The 23322-nt window shown below is 33.3% G+C and overlaps 4 protein-coding genes and 2 non-coding genes across 6 annotated transcripts; 3 read left to right on the top strand and 3 right to left on the bottom strand.

Moving 5' to 3' along the window:
* Positions 1-2163: 2163 nt before the first annotated feature.
* On the bottom strand, positions 2164-4497 carry PKNH_0900500 (Plasmodium exported protein, unknown function; the record flags this gene model as incomplete). The annotated part of the gene is made up of 2 exons (XM_039114036.1): positions 2164-4092; positions 4417-4497. 2 exons carry the CDS (start codon positions 4495-4497, stop codon positions 2164-2166), a joined length of 2010 nt encoding a protein of 669 aa, XP_038969666.1.
* Positions 4498-8334: 3837 nt separating this feature from the next.
* Positions 8335-9813, top strand: PKNH_0900600 (conserved Plasmodium protein, unknown function; the record flags this gene model as incomplete). The annotated part of the gene is made up of 2 exons (XM_002258994.1): positions 8335-8706; positions 8905-9813. The coding sequence occupies 2 exons, from the start codon at positions 8335-8337 to the stop codon at positions 9811-9813; spliced, it is 1281 nt and encodes a 426-aa protein (XP_002259030.1).
* Positions 9814-12094: 2281 nt separating this feature from the next.
* PKNH_0900700 (60S acidic ribosomal protein P1, putative) lies at positions 12095-12849 on the bottom strand (the record flags this gene model as incomplete). The annotated part of the gene is made up of 2 exons (XM_002258995.1): positions 12095-12254; positions 12650-12849. 2 exons carry the CDS (start codon positions 12847-12849, stop codon positions 12095-12097), a joined length of 360 nt encoding a protein of 119 aa, XP_002259031.1.
* A 3225-nt stretch (positions 12850-16074) lies between these two features.
* PKNH_0900800 lies at positions 16075-16146 on the top strand. The gene has a single exon. It is a non-coding gene; the product is annotated as a tRNA-Gly (tRNA).
* Positions 16147-17392: 1246 nt separating this feature from the next.
* On the bottom strand, positions 17393-17476 carry PKNH_0900900. The gene has a single exon. It is a non-coding gene; the product is annotated as a tRNA-Leu (tRNA).
* A 1874-nt stretch (positions 17477-19350) lies between these two features.
* PKNH_0901000 (iron-sulfur cluster assembly protein SufD, putative) lies at positions 19351-23097 on the top strand (the record flags this gene model as incomplete). Its single annotated transcript, XM_002258996.1, has 1 exon — positions 19351-23097. The coding sequence occupies one exon, from the start codon at positions 19351-19353 to the stop codon at positions 23095-23097; it is 3747 nt and encodes a 1248-aa protein (XP_002259032.1).
* Between the last annotated feature and the right edge of the window lie 225 nt (positions 23098-23322).

Consider the following 23322-nt stretch of genomic DNA (forward strand, 5'->3'; position numbering starts at 1 on the left):
TTTATGGCATGTATACATCCATGGGACGGTATTATTTCGAATAATGTATATTGTTAGGAAAGGATGGGGCTAATTTATTAGTAGTATTATACCTTAAATGAAAAAGTCTGTATCACTTTTGTACAATAGTGTAAAAGGGACTGCAAAAAAAAAAAAAAAAAAAAAAAATTCAGGCAATATGATAAGAACGAATTTTTATCATATGATAATTGTGCGAATAGAAAAATATAATAACATGTTATAATGACGGGGATATGATGTTCTACTACATGTTGTCGATATGTGACATTGCCTTCGTTTATTAACAGGTGCAACACGGAAAGATATGTGTATAGGGTGCCATCACCTGTATGATAGTGGCGCACATGTTAAAAAAGAAGTAAGACCTTAAACTATTTAAGCGTGCTAATTTGTTAATTCCGTTTGTTCACATTTTTAGGAAGAAGGATTATGCGTTTAAGAATTTTTTTTTTTTTTTTTTTATTTTCACTTCTTTACATTTACTGATGTAACAATGTTACGGTCGTCATTTCTTTCTACATTTCAAATAATGGATAATAGTACTCGTTCTCTATATGATGGTTCTTTTGTTTTTACTGCCATTCATTTCTTTACATAATAGGGTGAAAAAAAAAAAAAAAATTCAATATAAATGTGCAATCTGAAAAAATTAAACATTTTTTCTAATGACAAAAGATGTTATTATTACACTATAGCTACGCTTGTATATAAATTCCCCCCTTTTTTTTTTCTTTTTAACACTATTACGATAAATAAAAATATTGTTGTTGCCATAATTCCCACACAGGGCACAACGTTAGATAAAGGTGTATGAAGAAAGAATAAAAAAGAGAAGGTTTATTCAAATTTTTGTTCGGTTGACAAATAAATACTGTTTGGTACATGAATTAGGTCATGATGTGGAATGTGGTTAATTCTATTTGCGCATGTAGGGAATGTCTTTTTCCTTTCGATAGGTTGTCTAGGTATATACTAATAAATACCAGGAGCAGTACAATTTTGAGGGGGAGTAAACATATGTACACATTATTAAAAAAATTATTAATGAATAAGCTACCGAGAAGAATGTAATGAATTATTTTTATATATATGTTGAGCAACTGCGGCTCGTCGGGACCCGTGGAAATGGACCAATATTATGGTAATGAAGGATGTTCTTTACGATTGTGCTTTGCTGAATCACATTTCACATGAAGAACGCACTATTATAATGTATAAAGAGGGATATTTCTATAACATGGCACATCTTAAAAGTGAGAAAAATGAAAAGGAAATAAACATATATATATGTATATAATTTCTCCGAATGAAGCATTTAACTTTTGTAGGTAAAGTAACATGCAATTCACATGATGCAGAGATAAAATTATAGCATGAAAAAGGAAAATACATGAATTTAGTTTGAGGAATCTGGAAAATGGCGATTTAATTATTTTCCGTTGATCAGAAACAAAAAGGTCTATTATTCTTTTTTAATAGTTAAAATATTTCCTTAAGTTTAATTTACCGAAAAAATTATAAAATGCCGCGCAAATTGAAGAGGGAAGTTATATGTAGTTCTGTGAATTATCATTTCTTAGATTCAACGAGGTGCATAATTATGTTCTATTATGTATGGTGTCTAAACGAATACAGAAAAAAAAAAAAAAAAAAAAAAAAAAAAAACGTATATACGCAGTGAATTTACCCAAAGAAAAAAAAAAAAAAAAAGGAAAAGGAAAAAAAAGGGAAAGAATAGAAATATTAATTCATAATGAAAAGAAAAAAAAAAAAAAAATAGAGGAGCATTCTACAGAAAAAACTATTCACTGTGTGAAATAACTATGATAATCATTACATAATACATTACATGTAGAATATAATGGCCCTGTGGGTTATATGCGAATATAAAGAATACAGCACGACGTACTCTTTTTAATATGCGTCCCTCTTCATAATATCAATAAACAATTGATTATATTAGCAATAGTGGAACATATGAACAAGCCATATTCATTCGGAAAAAAAAAAAGCAAACAGTATTATAATTTAAAACAAAATTTCACGATAACATATAATAATATGAATGAATTCTATCATACATATTGTATGGATTATCATAAAAAGGTTGATATAATGAAAATATAAAATCATAATATAATATCAGAAGTGGCCTACTGAGATGTTAGCATCTCTATGTTCTTTCTGATTTATCAGATTTTCTGTAGATGTGGTTTTTTTTTCTTGAGGAAGTTCTGTATTTCCTGATTTCCTTTGACATATCTTCTCCTTTTCTTTGGGTCGTACAATAGATAGAACAACCTTCGAAAAGGAAAATCCTGCTATTATGTGAGATGCAATAGCTAATATGACAAATAATATTACACATTCTGTAAGGTAGGATATACCGAACGCAACTAAATTAAAAGCAAACAGAACTAATGGATAAGGAATTGAAAGAATCAATGCAACGTGTAGAAATGTTTTTTTTTTTCTTATAGTATATAACAATTTATTGAACAGCCCTTTGGGTTTGATTTCTATTTTTCTCTTAGGTGTCTTATTCTGTAAGTTGGATAATAATTCCTCTGAATTACTAAAATTGTTCTTTAATAAACTGGATAATTTTTTTGCACTGTCGTCTAGATTCATTGGAACATGTGTTTTCCCATCTTTGTTCACATTTTCATATTTGTCATTCCATTGTTTCGGACAATGGTTTTGGGCAGGATATTTTCTTGGTAACTTATTTCCTTTATTATCGAATGTATATTGTTCATTATTTGAAGGTTTTCTATAACTACTATCATAATTATCATGCTCATCTTCGTCACTATCATATTTATAATATGCATCATATGTATTGCGATATTTTTTGTTCCTTTGATCACGTCGATCATCCCGACATTCAATATAGTTTGTACCTTTAAGATATAGACCACCATGGCTATGATTACGAACATCGCGATCAGTTCGATTTGCACGATTATCACAATCATTACGATCAAACGGATCATAGCTATATTTGCAGTTGTCCCTATCATTAGGACGGTGTTTGCGACCATCCCCATATTTGTAGTCATACTCTTCCTTTTCCTCATATTTTTTGTTCTCATATTTTCTATTTTCATATTTTCCGTTTTTATATTTTCCATTTTCATATTTTCCGTTTTCATATTTTCCGTTCTTATATTTTTCATTTTCATATTTTCCGTTTTCATATTTTCCATTTTCATATTTTCCGTTTTCATATTTTCCGTTCTTATATTTTTCATTTTCATATTTTCCGTTTTCATATTTTCCGTTCTCATATTTTCTGTCTTCATATTTTCCGTTTTTATATTTTCGGTTCTCATATTTTCCGTTTTTATATTTTTCATTTTCATATTTTCCGTTTCCATATTTTCCGTTTTCATATTTTCTGTCTTCATATTTTCGGTTCTCATATTTTCCGTTTTTATATTTTTCATTTTCATATTTTCCGTTTCCATATTTTCCGTTTTCATATTTTCTGTCTTCATATTTTCGGTTCTCATATTTTCCGTTTTTATATTTTTCATTTTCATATTTTCCGTTTCCATATTTTCCGTTTTCATATTTTCTGTCTTCATATTTTCGGTTCTCATATTTTCTATTTTCATATTTTCCGTTTTCATATTTTCTGTCTTCATATTTTCGGTTCTCATATTTTTCATCATAATCGTCATCATCATCATAATCATCTGAATCATTGTTACTCAACCTTTTGTTGCATTTATCGAATGCATACCTTCCACCCTTAGCTAGGAAGACGTTATTCGGTTTATGTTGACCACTTCCTGCTAAGGAAGAAATTCCTCCTTGAAATTTCTCTTTCGTCACTCCATTCTTCACTTTTCCCATGAGAGGCTCCTTGTCTAAAAATATTTTGGTTCCTTCTTCAACGTTACCTTCATCGCCACTAATTATTCCAAACATAATTTCCTCTAATGAGGAAAAGTTATCATCCATGTCCACTGATTTATTCCCCTCTTCTTTTAATATTCGGATACAGCGTACGTTCGACGCATTTTTCCAACGGACTCCATCATTCCATGCTTCCTCAAAGTTATACTGAAAGAAGGGGGAGGTTAATGTATAGAAGAAGGAATTAATACGGAAAAAAAAATATATATATATATCTGCAAGATGGAAATGTTCTCGAACAATTTTGCATTATAAGGGAAGTGCACCCGCTCCTCACTCCCTCTTTTGAAAATGTTGGGCGATTATGAATACGAATGCACACAAAAACTACATCATCACAACCACTACACAACCACCAACAACAATCACAACAACAATCACTACACCACATCGCAGAAGCATGTGCATAGATATATAACACAGATATGTACACACAGGCACTTCCTTCCAAAGCCCATTTCTATGTCTAACCTGAATCACATATTCACAATTATTCCATAATAACAGGGACAAGGAAAACCATCTAATGAAAGAGTAGGATAAAGTATGCATTTTCCTTTTCCTTTTTCTTTTCTTTTTTTTTTCTTTTTGTCCGGTTCCCCCTGATATGATTGCATTTAAAAAGGAGAGACTCTTCAATGCTTTCGGTAGGACGAAAAGATTAACTACACTAGCATAATAATGTTTGGATCATGTTGGTATGAGAAAAATGAAGGAACATTATGTGAGCAAAATGTATGTGCATAATTCATTATTCAAAAAAAAAAAAAAAAAAAAAAAAAATTAAAATACTTTGTTTTGTTCTTTTTTTTCCAGGGTTCACCTTTCCCCTCCTTCTTTTCTTTCAAATGAACATAACTATACACACATATATATTTATATATATACAACTATGTACATGTATATATATGTCCATAAATGTGGAAGGAAATGTCATGTACTTCAAAATGTAAGGAAAGAAGGAAAGAAGGAAAGAAGGAAAGTGGAAAGTAATAGTAATAAAAAAAGGGGCGAGGGGGGGGGGGGGGTGAGCATATTTTTTTTTAACTACTTCACACTAAAAAGTATAAATATGCAAGGACGAAAAAAATTACAGGAATTCTTCATGGTAATCGATTAATAAGTATTATACATAAAATATTCAGCAAAATAACAGGAAAAAACAGAGAAGGAAGAAGAAAAAAAAAATAAAATAAAGAACAAATAAACGAAAAATTAATACAAATATGTTGAAAATAAAAAGTTGTTTTTAAAGTTACGTTGTCGCTACCGAAATGTATAGGTACACAAGTTGGAACATAATATATAAGGTACCCAGAATTACATTTCATATTCTTCTGGAAAGAAGGAACTCTAATAAAAAAAAAAAAAAATAATAAAGGATGCTAAGAAAGAAAAACAAGGAAAGAAGGAAAGACTAATTGTTGCGCCACATAAAAAAATACCTCCATAAATTAACATAAAAAAATATTAAATGGAAACAAATTGAATAAAGAAAACTTATATGCATTATTATTTTATCCCTTGGGAGGGTAAAATCATAACACCATTTTAGCCTTCAAAAATTATTCTTTTCTCCCGTCCTCGCGGATCATGCATGTGCATTACGCACGGAAGGGAATGTCCCGGCATATGAGCGTGATATATATCAATGATCCCCGCTTCGTGGTGTTTATACAAAATATGCGCAATGCACATCATCCTCCCTCCACTTATCAACCACATGCGAACTTTGCATTTTCTAAAATACAAAAACCAATGTAGAACCTACTCCTACATACTTAGGATATAAAAGGAGGGACAAAAAAAGTCTATTCAAAAGAGGAATGAAACAAAAAATGAGCATCCCCTGTGATAAAAGTTCTCCCGCAAATGTTCTTATTTGATGATAAACCCCTCCGTAGGGGAAAGGAACAACTACTGTACCCTTATACGATAATTTATGACGCATCTTCTTGGCCAAACACATGCGTATATGTGGCTATACGTATTCATACCAAGACGGGTATATTTACCATGTGCAATTTTTGTTGCTTCCCTTTTCTCTGTGGGTATATATAACATATAAAGTGTTATACCAATTTTTTTTTTTTTTTTTTTTTTTTAATCTTTACCATATACGAACAAACGAAAGGGGTAATGAAAGCACCTTTTGACAAAAGACGGAAAAACATACCCAACACGGGTTACAAAGCCCCGTTGTAATTTTTCCTCCTTTCCGATAAGGTAATTTTGAACGAGTTCATGGTAGCGCAATGCTTTTTTTTTTGTTCTCCTAAAGGGGAACTCCTTTCCCCCATATCCATTTTCTACGCACTTCCAAATGTGCCAAGGAACCCATGCGGAATAAACAAAAGCAAATTATATATAAAGGGAAGGACATCTCCAATAAGGAAAGGTTGTTCATGATGTGTATTACATATCATGAAAAAAAACCGTAGGCGTAGTGTTATTTCTTTCTACTTCGCACATGTCATGAATAAAATTTATGTTCGCCCACCAGGATGATATGGAAAAGTTGCATAATGAGAAAAAGGGGATCAGTTCTTCCGGAACGTTTAGGAAATGAACGCTTAAGGCTCCTGGAAGAAAATTCAAAATAAATAATATTGGCGCCTATACTAGGTTCATTAGATTGTAAACTCGAACTAACCACTCATATATACTATGCACATATACAGGTATATACATTTATATATACGTATTGAGCGTGTCCACCTTGCGCCTATTCTAAGGAAATTCCGTTTCCCTCTAAATATACTTTTTAACATTGCTATAAAAGGAAAAGCTTAGCACATTGTATACCCGCCTGTGTGCACTATTCCTTCCGGCTTTTTTTTTTTTTTTTTGCTCTTTTCCACTTCACGTTTAAAATGCTATATATATGTACATGATTGCTCATAGAGCTGATAATACAAATAATAGGGGACTACACATTTCTTGCTTCCCCTTTTTCGTTTGTGTCTATACTGATCGTACCTTTTGTTTAGGTAAAAATAAAGTTCATATTTCCCCTTTTCAATTTGTTCCAACACATACCCATTCGATGTATAGCCATTATATGACATAGGACATACAGCGATAATACTCCATTTTACGGAAATAAATTGGGAAAAAAGAAAAAGAAAAATGAGCAGAAAGGATTACCATACCTTTTCCAGTGTAGAAAGAAGAAGTTAATGTAGAATGGTAAATGGAACCTTATTCATATTTGTGATGAAAATTAAATCGCGGATGCTTAATAAAAAAGAGGGGAACATACCAATGACTGGATATGGATAAATTATCAAAAAAAAAAAAGGAGGGGTGCTGGGGGCAGAAAAGACTATGTTATTTCATTACCATTGTAGTAATCGTTTATAAAAAGGCATTCCTTGATCATTCATTCTTGTTATACAATTAAAATAAGGAATATATGGAAGGAAAAAAAAAAGAATTAAAGAATTCCCCATACTGTTTTATTTTTTCCTCTTTTTGTACATGAAAAATTGAAAAAAAAGGAGAAAATGCAATAGGGACCATTAAGGTATAATATATCTTTCTTCTTTTCTTTTCTTTTCTTTTTTTTTTTTTTTTTCCTTACCACAACATCTGCTGTGACAAAAAAAAAATTATACTAACAAAATTTCAATCTCGGAATTTCTACATCATAGTACGCAAATTCCCCTTTTCGCATTATATTTTACCTTGGCCTATCTTTCTTAAAGGGAAAAAGGGGTAGAGAAGTTCAAAAAAATTTTTTTTTTTTTTTCGATAAAAATATTTTATTTAAGAGAATTTTTCCTCATTTTGAAGAATTAAGAATCGCTCTGCTAAAAGGAACCTGAGCTAATTTTGTTCTATAAAATTAGAATAATATTATATTCTGCCTAAATGTAACAGGAAGGGGAAAATTTAAATTTATACATAAAGATATATTAATACTTGATAAATAGAAGGAATGAAAAAAAAGAAAAAATAAAATAGAAGAAAATTTTCCAATGTTCTTAAGCTGAGCTCGCAGTGCGACTAGTATGTATATTTATTGGTAAATAATATATTAAGCATTCTGCAATATAGATCAGCATCTGTAGCAAAGTTTCTAAACTATTATACGCTTTGCTTTTTTTTTTTTTTTTTTTTTTACCATTAAACCGTAATATATTAGATTTTTCCTTCTTTTTTTTTTTTTTCTTTTACTTTCAATTATAATAGCATAGAAGAAGTAGAAAGACAAGAAAAGAGAAAAAAATAAAATAAAATAATAAAATAAAATAAATAAATAAATAAAAGAAGGGGACATTTTTACTTTAATAGTTTTTATTTAGACGAAGTACAAATTAATAATGTACTGTTTAGCCTTTTTTATATAAAAAGCTTCACGCATAATTTACATAATATTAGAACAAAATGGCTCATAACGTAGGCTCCCCGTACAACCTCCACTCCGAGGTAGACACGGATGAACAATTCAGTACTCTTAAAGAGAAGTATTATGTGTCCGAACCTTACCGTCCTCCGCATACCCCCGTAATTAGTAACAAGTTTCACGGAAGTTTTCCTACGTATTACCACGATGATGATGATTATTATAATGGAGAAAATTTTCCTACGGAAGTACCAGGAAGCAGTCAAAATTCTAAATCTGGCGAAAATAAAACGGGGAAAATCCAAAATAAAACGGAGAAAGTTGAAAATAAAGCGGAGAACGTGGAAAACACAAATCAAATGTTGACTCTCTTCCAAGTGGTTATGATCATCGTTCTTCTGATGCGATTAGGCGTAAGTTGGAAATAGCGGAAATTATTACGCCCTCTGCGCGCGTTGCATCCGTTTTTTCTGCTGGCGAGTCTGCTGTAAACTGCGCGAATGGAATATTCACAATAAATTATGGCTGAAACGTGTAACTAACGCGTAAATGCTGCAACAAAAATGCACATGCATGTATAAACACCTCCTACACCCCCAACTTTTCTGCAGAGAAAAAGGTGCACCAGACTAAAGGAGAAGCATGAAGCCAGGAAGAAACTATTAAAATTCCTGGACAAAGTGAACGAAAGAATTAAAAAGGACGATCTTAAAATGGAGAACAAGTTAAAGAAATTGGAGGAAAAAATAAAAAGGGAAGAAAGAAAAATGGAGATAAAGTGGAAAGAAGAAAGAACAAGAACCATGCGAAAAATAGCCAAGAATCCTTCCAAGGACATTTTGCCTGGAATAGGCCCATTCTACGACAAGGACAAACGACTTTTGGATAAAAAATTGGACGTTGTAGGTATTAATTATGAAAAGTATAAATTTAATAAAAAAAAGCGATGGAATGCTATGAAAGCACGCTATCATAAGAATCTCAAAAAGGTACATAGTAGACAACAAAAGAGGAAACAGATGAAGTGCCGACAAATGTATCGGTTTGAAAAAAAGTGGAATTTCGGACCCACAACAATGAAGAGGTACTTGCAACAGAAACGACAGGAATGCGAGTTATATAAAAGGAATTGTGCGAAAAGGGCGTTACAAGAAAAAGAAAAAGAAAAAATAAAGGCGATGGTTGAGGCTGAAAGAGCAGAAGCGGCTCAAAGAGCAGAAACGGCTCAAAGAGCAGAAACGGCTCAAAGAGCAGAAGCAGCTCAAAGAGCAGAAGCGGCTAAGGGTTCAGGATCACCTAAAGGAAAAGACAAGGATGAAAAAGATGAATCCGATGATGACTCTGACGATGATGATGATGAGTATGACGATGACGACGAGGATTACGATGAAGATTATGAAGATGATGAAGACTATTATTTTACGAATTTCGATGATGAGTATTATGATGATTTTGAGGATTATTACCATCACCACTCCACACAGTACGGATACGACGACGAGGATGATTATTATTATTAAATGTTTTGCTGTGAAATGACTGTTACGACATTTGTCACAAGTATGTTTAACCGATAGAATAAGTTACATCGACATATAAGAAATGTGAGCAGAATTTTGAGCTGATTAGTAAATTGGCAGGATGAAATTTTTTGTAAAAATTGTTGTTACCTGTTCATAAGTGCTCATAATTATTCTTCCCCTCCCGCCCCCCCCCTAAAGGGAGAAAAAGAGAAAAATGAGGGACTTCGAGACTCATAAAAAAAATATACGTATAGGCATTAAAACAACTTATAATCACCCATTTTTCATTTTTAAAATTTTCCAAACATACTTGTAAAGAAACATTTTTGTTTATAAAATTTAAAGAAATTAACAATTAAATATAGGTGTATGATTTTTTTTTTTGAAAATATTTTTCGAGAAGAATGAAGAAATGGCCATTTTCTTGTTGGAGACCTTTTTAACCTGTTGCAAATTTTATAATTCCGCGGGTATTCCAATGATAAGAACATTTTTCATGAGAAAAATTAAAATGCGGATGAACTCAAGACGTTGAAATCGATCATAGAATTGTAATTTATAGGGACCGCAAATAGTGGTATCCGCTCTGTTTTGAGCGAAAGCGCTATCACTTTGGAACTTCCTGAAAATTCTCCTTATGCATACTTTTAAGTACGGTTAAATTCGAACTTCATAGTACACATTGGTGTTGTGTACAATGTCGTCCACGTGTAACCACGCGGGTACACCCAGTTGTGCTTTATTTTAATTTTTTCTTAAAATATGTACTAAGTGTGTTTGTATGTATACGTGTCAAGAAGCTCTTTCTCTCGTCACTCCTACTTCCACCACTCCCTTTCAATATTTCTATGTATCCTGCATTTTTCCGTGATCCTTTGAATTCTGTTCCCAACGCTCTATCATGAACACGTACATACAGTCCACCCTCTTATTGGAAACTATATTTTGTCTTTCCTAATACGCTAAATAGTAAAAATGAGCCACTTTAACCTCGTGGTATTGCCGTCTGTATGCCTTATCCTTTACTGTACGACTATATTTTCCATTCTTCTGTTTTTAAAATGTCTCGTACTTTAAAGAGTTCGAAAACTGGTGAAGGTTATTCTTTTTTTTTGCAAAGCAAAAATTGTGTCAAATTAAATACATCGCACAAGAAGAAAAACTGCTCTCGTAAAGTATACCTCCGTTATCCTACCTCTCAGTGTGTTTGTTCATTTCCACCATTTATCCAGATTCATCCTTTTAAATAACAATCTTTTCGCAGTTATCTTTTTCTTTGGATTATTCCATTATTTGGAAGTTCTGAAGTGAACTCACTAAAGCAGATTGTGTCCTACGGTCGTTAAATAATTAGTAACGTCGTAGTTCTCCCGTTATCTCACAAAGTGCAGCACCCCCCTATACCTGTTGCGATTGGTGCATAAATGTCAAAAAGATTTGAGAATACAAAGGATAACTTAATCACTTCTTAACAAATGACGGGGTTATCCCCCATAAATTTTCATCCATTAAATCCATTTCGCGAAATAGCACTAATATGTCGCGAAATCATACTCCTATGCGAAGAGCACAATACCAGCTCTTGCACTAACACCGTAGCGACTTGTAAATAGCCAAACTGTTTTGATCATAACTTATAGAGGTATGGATAACGTGATTATATTATACAGCCCTCACAACACAAAAAAAGGAACACTTAAGGAAAAATACATTAACACAAACCTTATCCGATTGGTCCATTAAAACCATTGATTTTTTTTTAAAACATCTTTTAGATAAAATAGGAACTATACCCTAAGAAATCAAATGGGTATACAACTTTCGGATCCAAACCTTACTTAACAAGGCTTACCATTCCACCTTTTGTAAAACCTCGTTACTGACCCCTCCCCCTTTGCACTGTTGTTTAAAAAAAAAAAATGTAATGCTTTATTTATATGCTTAATAAAAGTTTTTCCCGTTTTATACACTGTTTTAATAAATATTGTTTCCTTTTTTTTCTTCTTTCTTTTTTCTCTTGCCACATTTTAAAGAATAAATATAAAAAAAAAAAAAAAAAAAAAAAAAGCGAGAGAAAAAAGTTTTATGTAAAAGCTAAACGTTTCGCTTAAATTACACAATCAAAGTTCCTCAACAAATTAATGAAATCATTTCAACAATTCGTTAAAATGGGCATGTGCTGTGTTCTCTTTTATTTTTTTTTTCCCAAATTGTCCTTTTATACGTTAATGTACAACTCATTCTGTGTGTATCATTTTTTTCCCATTTCACAACAAATCTAACCGAATAATGAAAATCCTAAGTCATCTTCTTCTTCTTCCTCTTCTACTTTTTCTTCCTTCTTAGCTTCCTTCTTATCGTCACTTGGCTTATCAGCTGCGGCCTGTGCAGATGCAGCAGGGGCACCTCCGCCAACGCTCAAATTGCTTAGTAGACCCCTAAGAAATGAGGAAAAAAGGGGAAAAAAAAAAAATGTTTTCCAACTGATTCGTGATGGATAAACACATGTGGGGTTCTACACACAAGGTAATGTGGTATTCTACGGAGGGTGATCCCTCCTCTCATCGCAATTATGCAGTATGCACAATAACAATGTTTCCCTAAAAATGCACATATGTATACATATATGTCATTATATAGCTGAACTTAATTTATGAACACGGGGTTACCAATACGTATGAAACGTATGGAATAACTTGTAAACTGCACAACGGATCGTGTACATAGGATTTGCCTTGCGATCAGCATACACGCATTGGTACATAACTTGCAGCATAAATACGAACGCTCCCATATACTCATGTACATTTTCATTTGCTCCTTTTTTCCTTACTCAATATCCTTTCCCTTTAGGGCTTTTTCGAAAAGCATTGGTAAGTACGGCAACACTGTGTTGTTGGATTTTTTTATAAGCTTTACAATATTTTCACTCGTTATGCTCATATTCTCTTCATGTAATATCAGCGCAGCGTAGGTACATAAAAGCTCCTGCTTTTCGCATTCTGCTAATTCTGACACTGGAATTGCTGCCATTTTTCCTTATACAATAGATAATTAAATATTGGGGGGAAATTTGAGAAAATGTGAAGAATAAATTATTTAAATAAAAGAGTACGATAGTTCTCTATACTTTCAATAATAAACACCTCTTTTTTTTCCTTTTTTCTTTTTTTCTTCTTTTGCAGAGTTTCGCTAACACTTTTTACAAGAAGTAAAAAAATAAAATAAAATTTTATATTTTATGCGCAAGTGGGGGGGAAAATATATATACGAAAAAATTAAAAAAAAAAAAAAATTTAAATAAAATTAAATTCAATTAAATAACGCTCATATAAAAAAGGGGTTTCTCAAAATGGGCCCAAAAAAAAATTACGCGATGCGGAATGTTATATCCGTAATTACGAAAATGGGAAAAAAAAAAAAAAGGAAACCTCCATGTATTTTATATATTGTATAAAAATACTTGCATAACGTTACAGCAGAGCAATATTAGTGTATCAAAGAGGTTACCAACTTTCGCTGCAACAATAACCCGCGCGGGGATAGGCCTGCTTCTCTTGCAGTTTATGCCTGTATCACTACTTGTATATTATATATATGCGCACGATATTCAAGCTATCCTTTTTATGTGCACCTTCCCCCAATTTTGAGGCTTCATTCCCCACAAAATGAATTTGAATAAATGCGCAAATAACAATCACTTGTATGAATTCGTGCACTTACCCTTTTTATATATATTCTTTACGATTTCTCAATTAACATAGAAATAACAGTTTGGCGAAAACGTTCCTTAAGTTTAAAGCATATTACTGGGTGCCCAATATGCCAAGTAATAGAACCCCGGTCGTGCCTTGTGCATTGTACTAATATTTGTACGTTTTTGAAGTAGCCAAATAAGGATAAAACATAATTTAAAAATAACGCGCGAATGGGTAATGGGTGATATGCTGTATGCTGCGATATATTCGTACATGAGGGCAAAATAATGCGACAAAAAAAAAAATAAATAAATAAAGTGGAAAAACTTTATATTCATTTTTACAATCCGCAAAGTGCAATCCATGAGGTATGAATTATTTTAAATTAAATCATCGATGATTATTCATTCCTGTGCTTATCACTAGCCCTCATTCAGATTTACAAATAATGGTAAAAAGAAAAGTTACCATAAAAATGTATTTGCATAAACGCAAAGGGCGATTCGCATAATTGACCCTCTTTAATTTACGCATATATAGGAATAACATTTTTACGTTACTTCCCGTTCAATCATTTTGAATGTGCCCCCTTCTTAAAAAAAGAAACAAATAGAAGAGGCTTGTTGTCCCTCCTGCTTGCAACGCCTCTATTTAATAGGCAAAATGGCAATGTTCTTATTACCAATATTAAAACGCACAGTATAGAAATTACACCGGAAAGGTAGCAATTTGTTAAGAAAAAAGTACACACATAGGTATGCCTACCTGTTTAAATGGGCAGCACCATATATATGTGAAGCTTGTGTACCCATGTTCCATAATAAAGGTTTAAGTTTAAATGGAAAACCTAGCCAACATTTTTGTGTAACTTTAACAGTTAATTACTTTCAAAGTGGCAGACTTGAAAGTACGCTATATATGCTTTCAGGGCGTGAGGAAAAGGCAGTTTTCCTCAATCCCCATTAGTATATCTAAGTGGAAAAAGTTAAGCACAAGAAGGAGAATGTTTAAATTTTATTTGTTCTCTTTCCTTCCATGTGCGCATAAGCAAAATTACAAACTAAAGTGCGCGCCCGTTATAAAAAAAGGTGCAGTATGATCGGAATTTACATTTTTTGCATCCTGTCCATTGAACCTTTGCAAAATAGAAAAAAAGGTGATTATAATGAAAAAAAATAAATAAAATAAAATAAAATAATAGGAGGGAAAAAGAAGATAATCATTTCGGTCAAAAATTTTTTTTTATGTAATCATTTCCCCGATTTGAATATAGGATTGTAATATTATCTACAAATAGCAGACAGTTTTTTCAACACGTTAATTGTTTTCCACCATTTATTATAACCATGTCATAATTTATGGCACTTTCTGCACTACTTAAAAACAAAAAATGATATATTACCGTCTTCATGGATGCATACAAAATGGGAAGTAGTTCAGCAGCACCACGATTCCTATTGCATTAAACATGTCCGCATCTAATTAGAGACAAAATCACAGTTCACATAAAAAACTGCCATTTTATAGGGGGATTATTCTTCATAAAATAAGTTTTTATCAACATCTATGTTATCTCCTCATCATTTCTTTTTTTTTTTTTTTATGAAGCCATAAACGGTAGACAAAATCAGAAAAAGCGCACTCACCTTTGGCGGTTAATCAAATTAAGGGTAAATGAATCATCATCAACTTATTTCACCTTTATTACTGCTGCTATTATTTTGTCCTTTTTTTTCTTTTATCCCTTATTGGAGCGTTCTATATAAGCAAAAGGCTTGTAAATGTACATTCGAACATGTATGCATATTTTAACTTGTACATTACCATGTATCTGGGAAGGCGCATTTATATTTATTTTTTATAATATAACGGATGGGGAATGCCACATAAGGGTATGCTTATTTTATGTTATTAACAGATTGTAGTTACTTTTAATGTGTTCATCTGTTATAACGGATTCATCCCAGCATTTTGCCTTTCCGTTTCCCCTATTCCACATAAACGCTTTATCACCATGTGGAGATGCTAACAGATGGTTCATTAACAAGGCCCTATGGAGAACATACATAAAAAAGAATGGGCTCAATATCATTACACATAAATTAACATACACGTACAAAGAACACGCATATTAGTAGTATTCCTAACTATTGAATGTGAAGTCGATACTTGTTCCTCCTCTTCGTAAATTTTTTTTCTGCATTTTAGCCTTTACGAACAATGTAGAATAAAATGAGTTATATGCTACTACCATTTGACATGGCGGTGGAACGTATAAATTTTGGCAAAACAAAATTTCGGTATTCATCCTGATAAATCTAGTGAATTTAAAAAAATAGCTCATTCACAAGGACAAATATACTGTAATAAATACGCCCAACCTATGCATCTGATCTGATGAGCAGTGACTTTTTTAATTTATATAGTGTCGACTAAGCAGCGCTTATTGTTCGCAGGTTTTGGTAAATACCCCTCCTTGCCATACAGAAAGCAGGGAGAAAACTAAACTTAGCATCATGTTTTAAGAAATATAGCAAATGAGGAAGCACATTTTAACATCGCGTCAATAGTCTAACGGCCATGATACCTGCCTTCCAAGCAGGTGACCCGGGTTCGACTCCCGGTTGACGCAAACTTAGAAAAAATTAAATTAAAAAAAAATATTTTTTGTTTTTTTTAACTTTTTTTTTTTTTTTAGCCTCTGCAAATTTGCTTTAAAATTATTCACCCGGATTCATATTTATGAAGTAGAATTTTTTACCATATGCATTTTCACCTATTCTTTCATTCTCCTCATTGTGGTAATTTATCCTACGAGGAAAACAATATTCACATCATTTACTAATAATCAACCAAGTTGAAAATATATGAAATGCCGAAAATGAACAAGAACTCTCGCTTAAATGAGCATTAACCTTAACGAAGCATATTTGCTTTTCCGAACATGGAACAAAAAAACGATGAATCAATAAAGGGGCGTTTTCCTGTTAGAAGTATATATACTGTATATAAGCCTTATTGAGACGAATGTTCTCTTAATGGTGTTTTCCTTAAACAACATTAAATTGGACACAGCTCCTAGTAACATGAAGATTAATATACGTTAACACTTTTTCAGTTTTTATTTCTTATATGTGCTTCCTCTGAGCACATCCTTATGCTGTGTCCATGATCATTTACCTAATAGCATGATGCTGTTGCTTCACGAACGGATAAGGCATTGTCACATACATAATAACATAGCGTTTTAATCGAAACCTGGTTTGACAAAATTAAGCATCCCACTGAAATTCCCTTAAATCAATAAACACTGATGCAATAAGTTTTAACACCAATTTGTGTAGGTGTTTTCTGTCTCATCGCTCATCGTAAAGATTTGAGAACTATAAGTTAATTGCGCAGTACAAATGAAAAGTGCAAGTACTGTTTCATTTTCTATTGTCCTATTTCTTCCCATAAAATATAGAGAACAGAGATGCATAGAAAATACGGGGAGCTATATACCATTTTCTCGTGGCGGACCGCTCTCATTGATGCAGTTTACTACATTTTCCTTCAAACGGCATGAATCGTGTATTTTAATCGTTTCTTTTAAATAATGCAAGGTTTCTGCGAATTTTCCTCTAATAAGAAGGGGAAAATTCATAGAATACTTCAAAATCATGTTAAAAAAAAAAAAAAAATTTTTTTTTAGGTTGAATATAATTTTCCGCATAATAACCTTCGTATTACTGGGTTACTTATTTTACGTCATGTCATTTTATTATATAATAATATACCCCCTAAAATAAAAATATTATATATATATATAAAATAACGTAGTAATTTTTTCGTATGACATTTTTTTATATATAAATTTAAAATATTTATTTTTTTTTTGCACGGAATGGGGTTCGAACCCATGCGAACTTACGTTCATCAGATCTTGAGTCTGACGCTTTAGACCACTCAGCCATCCGTGCTTACCGAGTAAATTTTACTTATGGCACCCATAACATCCTTGACATATTTTTCTTCACAGTAGATGCGCTACACGTTTTTTTATTGTACGCGTAGTTTAAAGCTTTTAATATAGTGTAAAATTATTCACAATGGATAAAATCCTTTCATCCTTTTGCGAAAATTATGAAAAAAATCTTTAAAAATTTATTTTTTCAAAATTTCACGCCCGGAAAAATAGTTACAGATATGCATATACGTATTCGCAACTTATTCGCCATTGAGTTCTGGCAAAAATTGAAAAATATTTTACGCAAAAATTATGTGAAAATAATGGGGGCTATTTTATAACATTTGAATCTCCTTTAAAGGGTTCATAGAACTAAAATATTAAAAATTATCGAATAATGTTGTGTTGTGTTGTCGTTTCAGTTTGTGCAAATGGTATATTATTTTAAAAATAAACGATTAGCTGTAATCGCTCATTCGTATTATGTTCGCCCACTTTCGTGCCGTGTGCCATTGACGTCTGTTTTCCCTTTTGAGCGAAATAAGTAATTTCCTGTAAGTACCATAATATTAAGTTCCTTGCAATGAAGTACGCAAGTCAAATAAGAAATACCACTTTCCTGGCAGGATATAAAGAATTGTATTCCTTTCGTTTTCCACCCTTCCCATTTGATATTCGAGGATATCGTACATTGTTACTGTGCCCTTCATTTATCCTTAATGAATCGAAAAGTAAGAAAGGAATAGATGGAAAGGCAAAAAAAGAACCATATACTATGAAACCCGTGTACATTCCCACGTAGACCTCCATTTATTCTATCACAATAGTAGCCACCTTATATAAAAACAAGAAAATCACTTAACTATTATTTAAGACTGTGCATAAAAATACATTCGTCTGCACGCACATTAAAAGTTAAACTCGATATGAAGGCTTTTAAAATGGGGGCACTCCATCGGCATATTCTCCCCTTCTCCCATTAATGCCAAAAAAAAAAAAACAAAAAAAAAACAAAACTGCGAACGCGTCATTGCAACACGTTCCTCCTAATGTGTGTACTCATTTAAACATTAGACGATCTCTCATTTCGTTTCCACACTTTAAACCTGTGCGCATAATAAGTTAGGGAAACTTTCAAATTTCTGCATAAAAAAACACACATATTTCATCTCTCCCTCTTTTCTTTCAACTATTTAAGAACGTTAATAGCAATTCGTAAAATTTTAATTTCCACTTTTGAACAGATTTATCTGTACCTTTACCTCCCATGTGAACCGCTCAAATGGTTTCTTCCTATCACGTGGAGGAGCTTCTTAAAGGGGGAACTGCTAACATGTTAGACTTTTTTGTTCTTTTTTTAAGCGTTTCCTTTGCCACCTTTGTTTTATGTAGAAAATGCAAATTGGCCAATAATTTCTTCGCCTCACTTTTTCGTTTTCCCGGTGCACAGCCTTCCTTTTGCAAAAGTGCTAATTTTTAGGAGAATATATTTTTTTTTTTTTTAATATAATTGACAGCTAGTATTTATGCAACTACGCATGTTCAACCGCTTGTGCAAATAAAATGGGAAAAAAAGTTGCAACTGAAAGGGGCGGGAATTTTCCATGCATACAGTTATATGCCTATAATTCTGGCTTATTCCAAATGGCGCCTCATTTGTGTATATAAAATGATAAGCGGCATTCGCCTCAAAATGATTGAAGCTACATGTTTGTCAAGTTAATTGATCTTTTCTTCCCCTCCCTCGTTTTATTACACAAATTAGTGTACTTCAAAAGAGAAAGGAAAAATGTTAACACCATTCAAGTGTACCTACTTTTAACGTAAAATTTTTTGCCCCTTTCTTTTTTATAAAAATGCAGTTTATTCACATACTTAAAGAGAACTATGCCTAAAGCAATAATAGGGAGCTGTATTCTGCTTCTCCTCCTGCTAACTAGTAATGTGGTGAATTTATTCCATTATGCGGAATGCAGATGTATTAATGATGCTCATGTTAGTACCACTGGTTTCAGGACGGAGACCAAGTCACACGGAACCGCAAAACTAAAGCCCCAAAATTACAACTGCACTTTTAATATCCTCCCCAAAGGGGGAGGAAGCACGCTCAATGCGGCAGGCCGCGAGTGGAACAAAAACAAAAGAAAAAGAAAAAGAAAACTCTATGCCATCCATTTCGACAGCAGCTCTGCGAGACGAAGTAAACTGGGTTCTTCGAATGAAACGGTTCAGACTTATCAAAATGGAGGGAATGCCAGTCGCACACAAAATAGAACATACGAGAGGGGCTATAAAAATACTAATGTGTCCAAACTGAGAAGGAGGCTTACGAAAAGCGGAGGAATACCCATTCCGCAATTTTCCAAACCACTTTTTATTAATCTATCTACCCAAAAAGAAGACACAAACAAACGTAGGAACTTCAAAAATCGCCTACGAAAGTATGAAGAATTGTATGAAAAATTTACCCCAGAAATGGAGAAAGAAGAAGATGGTGAGGAAGAAATTACAGAAAATTGCCAAAGAACTGTCTCAAATATCACCATGAACGATTGGTACCAAGGGAGCCATGAGAAAAAGTACAACAGAACTTTAATGTATGACTATTTATCCAATATGCACAACACAGAATATCAAAATATAGGCAGCGTAAACACTTTTATTAAGAACAATGAACTAATCGAAATGGAGGAGTGGGAAAAGAAAAAAAAAAGCTACTTAACGTACAAGTATAATTTTACATACACACATCCAATTTATTTAAAAAGAGACTCATATACATATAAATATTATATACCCAAATTAGTAACGTACGAAGAAGACATTTCTACCGAATCGAAATTTGTGCAATCCAGTTTTAAGTCTCCAAAGTGTTACAATAATTCTCCTATTAACGCGTTAACCACTAGTGGGTTCAGTCCCCGTAATATCGACACATTCGGAAAAGAAAGAAACAAAATATATTCATTCAACACACCAACCGATGTTAAAAGAAATGTATTTTTTGACGATTTAATGTTGATATCTTCCTCCTATAATCAACATTTTTTTTCCAATTTGAACTTTCTCCTAAATTTACACACACTGCAAATACTGATACGGGATAAAACTGCCATAGAAACGGATTATCTAATTAACAAATTTGACCAGCTAAAGGAGAAGCTAATACAAAGAAACGAAAAGAATTCAAATAAGGCAGAACGTTCTCCGAAAGGGAATAATTTCCCCCCATCTTATAATGAAAAGAAAAATACTGCCCATATTTCTCTGGATATGCCCGAATCTGAATTACAAATGAAACCAAGTGGCACCGCTCAAAATGTTACCCCCCCTTTGACAGAGCCCCAGAAAAGTACCTCTAATCAATTCGTGAAAAACGAAAAAGATCCAATGGACGAAGAAATTTCGCGGAGTCTTACCCACACGAGAAATCTATTTGATGACCAAATTCAAAAGTTCAAAGAAAAATACAACCAAAACATTTTAGAAGACACAGAATTTATCAATTTGTGGAAGTACGACGAGAAAGGAGAAATAGTAGAAAATTCGAACAGCATACCCATTCCGCAAATTTACCTTAATATTGATGATCCGAAATATTGTATGTGGAAAATTTTACAGAATTCGGGAAAAAGTGCTTTCGCTGAAATTCCAACTCCCAACCGAAAATTGGAAGCCTGGAGGCAACAAGTAAATCTAAAAAAGTTCTATAAGCAAAATTTTGATAATAGCATAAGTTTGAGGGAAATTTCGAAAGAAGAACTAACAAATTATAAGATGAAAGTCGATGAAGTAGCGTTCCACAGAGGGAAGAGTGCTCACCAAGAGGATTCCCATAGGAATAAATCAGATGTAGCTGACCTTGAACAGGCAGAAATACCCTCCGATGGAAGTGCTTTTGCAAGTCCGAATGAAAAAATTTTCAGCGAACCAGATGTGAGTGACCAGAACAGTGCTGAGTTAAGTGAACCCACTGGTGATGAGAAGAAACCAAGAGGCAACCTCCCCAGGGGTATAAACAAAGACATCAGTTATATCAATTCTACCAATTCTGCCAATTCTTCCAAATGCAAAGGCGCTTTTTACACTTTAGTTGTTCGCGACGGAATAGTGGATGAGCACTTGTCTGATGATATAGCCATCTTGAAAAACTTAGACAATGAACTGAAGCAGTCGGATGCGAAGGAGGTAGAAGGTGAACAAAACCCACTGGAACCTTCCAGCAGCATCGAGCAGAGAGAAGAAACGAAAAAGAGCAAAATATTTGTGGGTAGCTTTTTTAACATCAAAGATCCAGAAGTTGAATATTTAATTAACAAAGAGCTGTATTACATTCCGGAACATTCCAATTGGTACAAAAAAAATACGCAACCTTTTGTGAGGGGCCAAATTGGAAAGCAGTCCAGAAAATTCGATAACGATTATCCCATTTATGATTACAGGAAGAGCGATTTTGGTATGGCCAAATTTTCCGCCCTAAATTTAGCCTCAATAAAAGATTGCGCTGTGATTTACCTAGATAAAGACATCGACTTAAGCGACAAGTTTATTCACGTCATATTCATCCAGACATCGAAGAATGAGGATGATCAGGCTAGTACCAAGGAAGCAAACTACTCAGTGTATGAATGTTCGCCAGGCGACGAATCCGTCCAAGAAACGAATGAAACAAATGAAACGACTTCAAGAGAACAACATGACAAGTACGTGAACGATGGGGAAAATGCCCACCATGCATCACCCGAAATAAAAGAAAACACACAACCAATTGTACAAAGCGAAAAAAAATACAAGCAAAAGGAACTAACCAATTATACCCACAACCCAGTGACCACTCCAAGACTCGTCGTTTACGTCAAAGGGAATAGCAAAATAAACATACACGAATCGCACATATCGTTGAACCAGAATAATGGAGGCCTCGTAAATGCATTCTCTAGAATTGCCATGGAAAAAGAATCAAACGTCAAGCATACCTTATCTCAAGAATTAGGTAAAAATGTGTGGTACTTTCACAACGTTTCAGTAAAAAATGGATTCGAGGCTAATTATAAATTCGCAGATGTACTCCTCGGTAGCCTCTCATCAAGAGTCAACTTACAAATTGAAGGGGAAAAAGGATGTAAACAAGAAAGTTATGGATTATCTTTGCTAGAGGATAAACAAAACATTAGTCAGTATGAAATGTTTCACCATGAACACCCTAATATGGAAACAAATCAGTTGTTCAAATTTCTAGTTTCTGATAAAGGCCATGCCGTTTGGAGGAGCAGAGGTCGAATAGAACGTGATGCAATAAAGGCCAAGTTAAATACCCTCTGCAGATCAGTACTACTAAATTTTGGAGCTAGTGCTGTTGCCATACCAACTTTGGAAATTATTCCAAGTGATATTGAATGCGCAAATCATGGAGCAACTATTAGCGATTTAGAGGAAGAACCCATTTTTTCTTTAATGACAAGAGGAATATCAGAAAAAATTGCTAGGCAAATGATGATGAAAGCCTTTGTTAATGAAATTCTTGAGCACATACCGGATGAAAATCTCAGGGAAAGGGTTCACAAGAAGGTTTTGGAGTTATCCCTCAAGTATAGGAAGACGATTCCCCCAATTTTCGAGGCAGCGAAAAAGTGAACCCACATGAGGAAAACCGTTTTCCTTTTACTCCGAATATACTTACGGAATTGGTAAAATTGTGAAATTAGTTTTTCCCCCCTTGAATGGCAAGTAAAACGGATTCAGACGTAGCGCCAAAACAGTTGCCACACAGAGGGGTTTATCGCGAAGAAAGGGAAATAATTAAACATCACACAAATGGGTAGACACATAAATGGACTAACACGTAACCGCGTTTTACTT

Source organism: Plasmodium knowlesi, assembly GCF_000006355.2.
Source record: "Plasmodium knowlesi strain H genome assembly, chromosome: 9".
Taxonomy (NCBI): domain Eukaryota; phylum Apicomplexa; class Aconoidasida; order Haemosporida; family Plasmodiidae; genus Plasmodium; species Plasmodium knowlesi.